At 35.2% G+C, this 7,829-nt stretch overlaps 1 protein-coding gene across 2 annotated transcripts in view; it reads right to left on the bottom strand.

Moving 5' to 3' along the window:
• Positions 1–2,440: 2,440 nt before the first annotated feature.
• LOC129083751 (S-adenosyl-L-methionine-dependent tRNA 4-demethylwyosine synthase TYW1) overlaps positions 2,441–7,829 on the bottom strand; it is a 177,849-nt gene continuing 172,460 nt past the window's right edge. For both annotated transcript variants that reach the window (XM_054589685.1, XM_054589687.1), the window contains exon 16: positions 2,441–4,390. In XM_054589685.1, the coding sequence (XP_054445660.1) occupies positions 4,169–4,390 (222 nt within the window). In that variant the 3' untranslated portion in view covers positions 2,441–4,168. The remainder of the gene's footprint in view (positions 4,391–7,829) is intronic.

Here is a 7,829-nt window from a genome sequence, read left to right as displayed (position 1 = left end):
CAATGAACATTTGTTGAAGTAGTTCATTAACAAGAAAATATGGTATAACTTTGCCATTCTTTCAAAATATATTAAGTGCCTACTACATTTTACATTTAGGTTCCCTGGTGTTTGCTTTTATAATATGCTATAATAAATATCTTTAAATGTCACACTACTTTTTTCTTTAAATCATTCAGTCATCTGTTAAAAATCAAGGCTCTTGGTATCCACTGCCAAACTGCTTCTGAAAGGCCTGTACTCTTACCTTACTGTGATGTGGAAACTACACTAAGTTAGTGAAAAAATACTTTAACTGAAATTTGCTGACAGTGAACAGTGCTTTATATTTTGTGGCTATCTACATTTCCTCACTGATAAAACTTTATGTCCTATGTCTTTTGTTTATTTTATCTACTGTGCTCCCAGTCTCATACAATTAATGTGCAGCACATAATAGTTGATAATGACAATAAATGACTATGTTACTGGTTTATGTATGTACTATACTGTACTTTTTATCATTATATTAGAGTGCACTCTTGCTACTTATAAAAAACATTTTGCTATAAAACAGTATGCCATGTTCCACCGGCAGCAGCCTCATACATCTCATCTTTACTGCATCTCTTGATTGCATCATTTTCCCTTGTAAGCAAGTGATCTATCAGGTTGTTTTATAAATTTAGTGTAACAATAATATCCTAGGCCTTCGCATTCACTCACCACTCATCCACTTACTCATCCAGCGGAACTTCCAGTCCTGCAAGCTTCATTCATGTTAAGTACCCTATATAGGTGTAACACTTTTTCCTTTGTACTGTATTTTTACTGTACCTTTTCTGTGTTAGATGTTTAGATACACAAATACCACTGTGTTACAATTGCCTCAAATATAGATTTGTAGCCGAGGAACCACAGGCTATATACCATGTAGCCTAGGTCTATCATAGGCTATACCATCTAGGTTTGTGTTAAATACACTCTATGATGAAATTGTCTAACGACATATTTTTCAGAACGCACTCCTGTTGTTAAAAAGCACATGACTGCATTTGTTGATTTTCCAACTTTTCTTCTGCCATTGATTTTTAATTTCATTCAATCGGTCACAGGACATACTTTGTAAAACTTTAATACTTTTTGATTTATTGAAACTTTTTAATGCTCTAACACGATCTTTACTAGAGAATGTACACGTGCACTTAAGAATGTGTTGTTGGGTGATATGTTCTACAAAGGTCTGCAATGCGTAGTGGGTTTATAGTGCTGCTCAAATCTCTTACTTCCTTGGTTGTTCTAACCATTATTGAAAGCGGGTTATGCATGTCTCAAATCATTACTGAATTGTCTCAATTCTGTCAGGTTTTGCTTCCCTTGTTTAGGACTCTGTTGTTTAAGTGCATGTATACTAACAATCATTACATCTTTCTAGTAAGATACAATTATAACACTAATTTAATTATATAATTATAATTTATCATTATAAAATGTCCTCTTTTGAGTCCCTAGGAACAATTTTTGTCTTAATTTTATTCTACCTTTTTGATATTAGTAAAGCCACTCCAGTTCCCTTTTGGTTACTGTTTCCATAGTACACCTTTTCCCATCTTCTTAGTCTTAGACTCTAAAATGAGTCTCTTGTAGACAGCATATAATTTTATTTTTAAAAATCAATTCTGCCATCTCTATCTTTCAATTGGGGTATTTTATCTATTTACATAACATAGTTACCTATAAGGTAGGATTTTTGCCTGACACTTTTGCTATTTGTTTTTGAATGTCTTGTATCTCTGTTCTATTCCTTATTTTGTGTTAGATATTTCCTAGTGTGTCTTTTTAATTCCCTTGTTGTTTGTGACACTGTGGTTTATAATAAGAAGTATATACTTGGTCTTCAGCCCCACTCCTGGCTCAGAGCTCCTAAAACCCTTAAAATTTCCTAAGTGATGAGAGTGAAAAGGTGTCTTTTGTTATGTTAATGATTGACTTTTGGCAAGCCCCCAGGTAACCTATGGATGGGGCTGGCTGCCATAGTTTGTTATTTTAGATAACATGTTTTAATATCTTGTAAAGCAATTTTCCCTTAATAATTATTTTCCTAGAATTTTGTAGCTATTGTTACCTACTTGGCTAATTTTTCAAGTGAATGTTAGAATCATTTACTCAAGCTCCAGTCATAACTTCCATTGGTCATTTATGATGCTATTTTTAAAAGAACTCACCTTCTTAGAGCATTCAAGCTTCCCATTCTCCTCTACTTGAATACTGCTCAGCGAATTTACTGAATTTTTCCACGTGAATTCCATTGTATTTTTCTTAGGCATTTAAAATTTTTTGTTGTGACCGTGAACTGTGATTAATGTGCCTTTTTTTTTTTTTTAATATAAAGCAAACATTTTCTGAGGGAAATAAAAACTACTCATTTATGTACCTAAGGTTAATGAAGTCAGGAGGGCTCATTCTGGAACTGAGAGGTTTGTTGTGTTGTTGTTTTTTTTTTTGAAGCAGCAGCATATCTGTCCAAGTTAAATGTTAAGCAGAACCTCATACAGAAAAACTAAAAGCATAGCTGCCTGGTTGAAAAAGTGAATGAGGGACGGTCCCAAGCCCTGTGGGTTCTGTCTCCTGCCTCACTCCCCATGCCAGTTCTTGAGGCATTTTCCAACAACTGGCTGCTAGTACCCTGTCACAAATAGGTGCTCATCTGTGGGCTCCTTAGTGTAACCTCTCGCTTTTTTAAAAACACTTCGTTCTATTTCAAGGTGTTTCTCTGTCTCTGTTTACTGACCACTAACACATCTGAATTCCAGTGAGATCCTGCCTCACTGACCTTGACCACTCTCAGTTCTTCTCCCATAATCAACAGAACAGGGAACTGAACATAAGCTTGAAGACATGGTGGGTTTCAAGAAAGAAGAATCGATTTCTGTGATACTTTGTCTCTATTCCATCTCATGTTTCAACAGAGAGAAGTGTTTTGACTCTATGACTTAGAAATACAGAGGCCAGTTTTCAACTAAGTGAGTAGGTAGATTATATTTTGTATGAATTTTACTCCAGCAGAGAATAGAGGGTATTATGGAAGAGCTGATATATAAGAAGGAAGTAGGTCTGATAGGGCTTAGAATCACAGGACTAGAAGCATCTTTAAAACACACACTCAAAAGAAAATCTGTGTTCTAAGTGTCTACAAAAGATTTTTTATTAATTAAATTCTCAGAATAAAGAAATTTTAAAAATAACTATGATACTTTTAAAAACTACTGAGTAATGAATGATGTTTACAATTAGAAAAAACTTGAACCTTAAAGAGGAGGCTGAGTGAAGTACCCAGGGCTACAACAATGAAAGGAGGTGGACAGACCTGTTACATGTGGGCTCGTAAAGTCCTACACACTAACTTTTTAAACAAGAAGCAAATTGTACTCGTCGTTTCAAAGTTTGTTTGTGAAACTAATTGTTCAATGGCATCAGAAGGCAATTCCTCTTTATAGAAAAGAGCTTTTACTCTAATCCAGCCCGTATATTTACTTTCTATGGCAATTTGTATGGGAACGGAATGAGATCTAGTCCAGTTTTAAAACAAATTCAACAAGGTTGGCACTAAGCAAAAATGTGTAGTAATCTATGCAGTATTTAAAAAATAATTGAGAAGTATGGCAACCTAAATTACTTTCATATATAAGAAGAGGGTAGAGATCTTGGTGCAGATACACTTACCTCAGGGTAGTACAGTCCACAAAGGCCAACAGCCCGCAAGGGGAAGAGGAAGACATTCATTCTGTGTAACACCCTCATGAACAGCATTTTCAGGAGCCTAATTACAATTCATAGACGGTCAGTTAGATTCTAATAATGACTGTGTATACTCCCCAACCCCCTAAATAATTTTCTTCTCAGAAATAAAATAGGAAAGGGATTGAGTTCTGGAAAGAAATAGTGAGGCTGTGGAACTCCAAGTGGGGATGCTGTCTCTTCACCCCCAGGACGTGACTTGCATCCCCATGTTCTGTCTCACAGTCTCCTCCGTATGAAATATAATTTGTGCAATTTGTCCTTGAAAAAAAATCACAGTGGAGCCTGAGAACTCTCTGGGGCCATTAGTTTTTGTCCTTCAGTATCCTAAATTCAGATAGTCTTAACATCCCTTAGTTTTTGTCCTTCAGTATCCTAAATTCAGATAGTCTTAACATCCCGAAATATCCTTTGATTTGTTCTTCCTCTGGTATCTTGTGTCCTTGGGATCAAAGCCTCTTTCACTGGCACCAAATAATGCCCAGGGAGGCGTTTTGGCCATATAATCCTCTGCGCCGAAAGTTTTTGATCCACCACTGTCTTCGTATTCCTGAATAAGCTCCTGGAAGCGGTTATAATCAATCCACGTCCACCATTCTCTATCAATCTTAAACTAGGAAGAAAAATAATAATCAGGTCAGAAGTAACAACAATCATTTTTTAAAAATCAAATAAATACCAAAAAATCAAAAATGAGCCTGATCTCTTGTCCCTATCATGGTGAAGAAAATTTTGTCATGCTCCAGATATGGTTCCATATCAAAGCAAAATAGTCAAAGGAGAGTTTCTTTTGCCTTAGGATTCCAGCCGAGCTGAACCTGGAAGACCAAATTGTTGAATAAAGAATACATCCTAGTATTGAAAATCAAGTTTATCTTGGGCTATCAATGAAAGATGGTTAAGTTTTTTGCATTATCATGTATTAACAATCAAGCTATTTCTAATATCTTTTGTTGTCACTTTATTAAAATTTCATTTTCGAGTAGAGTTTACAGTCAATATTATTTTATTAATTTCAGGTGTAGAGCAAAGTGGTTAGGCAATCTCATACTTTATAGTGATTTCCACAGATATTTCAAGTAGCCTCCCCAATACCATACATACTTATTATGTTATTAACTATACTACCTGTGCTGGACTTTCCATGCTATGACTATTTTGTAACTGCCAATTTGTACTTTTAGAGCCCTGACCTTTTTGACCCAGTCCTCCAACCCCCCTCTCCTCTGGCAACCATCAGTCTGTTCTCTGTATCTATGAATCAGTTTCTATTTTGTCTGTTCATTTATTTTGATTTTTAGATTCCACATATAAGTGAAATCACATGGTATTTGTCCTTCTCTGCCTGACACATTTCACTTAGCATAATACCCTCTAGTTCTACCCATGCTGTCCCAAAGGATAAAATTTCATTCTTTTTTTGGACCAAGTAATATTCTGTTGTTTGTATGCACATTTATATCCACTCTTCTATTGATGGGAACTTAGGTTGCATCCATATTTTATTTATTGTAAATAATGCTGCAATAAAGGTAGGCGTGTGTATGTCCTTCCAAATTAGTATTTTGGATTTCTTCAAACATATACCCAGAAATAGAATGGCTGGGTCATAAGGCAATTCCATTTTTAATTTTTTAAGGAAACTCCATATGGTTTTCCATAGTGTCTACACCAATCTGCATCCCCACCAACAGTGCACAAGTGTTCTTTTTCTCCCACACCCTCGTCAGCGTTTATTGATGATAGCTGTTCTAACAGATGTGAAGTGATATCTCATTGTGATTTTTATTTGCATTTTTTGATTAGTGATGTTAAGCATCTTTTCATGTCTATTTGTTTTTTGATCCAATTGTAAGTGGGTTTTTCTCTGTTTCTGATAGTTCATTATTGGTATATAAAAATGCAACCTATTTCTGAATATTACTTAATATCCTGCTACTTTAGTGAATTCACTTAGTAGTGCTAGCAGTTTTTTTGTGGAATCTTTAGGGTTCTCTCTACATATTATCTTGTCTGTAAATGACAATTTTACACCTTCCTTTCCAACTGGGATGTCTTTTATTTTTTCCTTCTTTATCTGATTGTTGTGGCTAGAACTCCCACTAGTATATTGAATAAGAGTGGTAAAAGCAGACATCTCTGCCTAGTTCCCAATTTTTAGAGAAAACCTTTTAGTTTTGCCCTAGCAACTAAAGCTTTAGTTGTGTATGATGCTGGCAGTGGGTTTGTCATGTATGGCCTTCACTATGTTGAAGTATGTTCCCTCTATTTCTGCTTTGTGGAGTTTTTATCACACATGGGTGCTGGATTTTGTCATATGCTTTTTCTGCATCTACTGATAAGATTATATGATTTTTATGCTTCATTTGGTTTATATGGTGTATCACATTAATTGATTTGCAGATATTGAACCCTGCACCACAGCATAAATCTCACTTGATCATGGTGTATGATCCTTTTAATACATTGCTGAATTCAGTTGGCTAATATTTTGTTGAGGATTTTTGCACCTATGTTCATCAAGGACATTTGCCTATAATTTCCTTTCTTTGTAGTGTCTTTTATCTGGTTTTGGAATCAGGATAATGCTGGCCTCATAAAATGAGCTTGGGAGCCCTCCCTCCTCTTGAGTTTTTGGGGAAGTTTGAGATGGACAGGTGTTAGCTCTTTTTTGAATGTTTGGTCAAACTCACGTATAAAGTCATGCAGTTCATTGATCTTTTGTGTTGTATTTTAGACTCTATTTCATTTATTTCCACCTGACCTTTATTTTCTTTCTTCTAGTCACTTTCAGCTTAGTTTCTTTTTCTTTTTCTAGTTCCTTTAGGTATAAAGTTAGACTGTTGGTTTGAGAATTTTCTTGTTACTTAAGGTAGGCCTGTATTGCTATGAATTTCCCTCTTACACTGCGTTAGCTGTGTCCCATAGATTTGATTGTTGAGTTTTCATTTTCATTTCTCTCAAGGTATCTTTTGACTTCTTCCTTGATATCATTGTTGACCTATTCATTGTTTAGTACCATGTTATTAGTCTCCATGTGTTTGTGTTTTCAGTTTTTTCCTTGTAACTGATTTCTAGTTTCAAAACATTGCAGTCAAAGAAGATACTTGCTATGATTTCAATCTTCCTAAATTTATTAAGACTTGTTTTGTGTCCTAATATGTGGTCTCTCCTAGAAAATGGTCCATGTGCACATGAAAAAACATGTGTCTTTTTTTTGCTTTGGGGTGAAATGTATGAAAATATCAATTTAATTCATCCAGTCTAATGTTTCATTTAAAGCTGATATTTCCTTGTTAAGTTTCTTTCTGGAAGACCTATCCATTGATGTCAATGGTATGTTAAATTCTCTACTATGACTGTATTACTGTTGATCTCTCCTTTATGTCTATCAAGATTTGCTTTATATATTTAGGTGCACAAATATTTACAATAAATATATTATCTTGTTAGATTAATGGCTTTATTATTATGTAATGGTCCTTTCTCTCTTATCATAGCCTTTGTTTTAAAGTTTTTTATTTTATTATACTTCCTTCTTTTATTTTTTAAATTATATTTTATTGATTATGCTATTACAGTTGTCTTGATTTTCCCCCTTTGCCCCCTCCACCCAGCAACCCCTACTCCCTCAGGCAATTCTCCCACCACTGTTCATGTCTATGGGTTATGTGTATGAGTTCCTTTGGATACTCCATTTCCTAATCTGTACTTTACATCCCCACTGCTATTCCGTAACTACCTATTTTGTACTTTTTGTTTGTTTGTTTGGGTTTTTGGGGTTTTTTTGTTTTTTTAATTTTATTTTATTTTTTCAAATAGTTTTGTCTCTGCCTACCCCCCACCACTTTCCCTTGCTCCCTCCCTCCTTCCCTCCCTCAGCTCTTCCCCTTTGGTTTTGTCCATGAGTCCTTGCTATATGTTCCTTGACTTCCCCCTTCCCTCCCTTTTCCCCGCCCCCCCTCCCTCCTTCCCTCTTGTCTCTGTTGATTTCTTTTCCTTTCAGTGTTGCTGGTCTTATTTTCCTTGCATCTTTGTATTGTTGGTTAGGT

Source organism: Pteronotus mesoamericanus, unplaced genomic scaffold (assembly GCF_021234165.1).
Source record: "Pteronotus mesoamericanus isolate MK-2021 breed Mesoamerican mustached bat unplaced genomic scaffold, CSHL_Meso_final scaffold_167, whole genome shotgun sequence".
NCBI lineage: Eukaryota > Metazoa > Chordata > Mammalia > Chiroptera > Mormoopidae > Pteronotus > Pteronotus mesoamericanus.
Note: the sequence above shows the minus strand (reverse complement) of the source record. Positions and strands in the feature narration are given on the sequence as shown.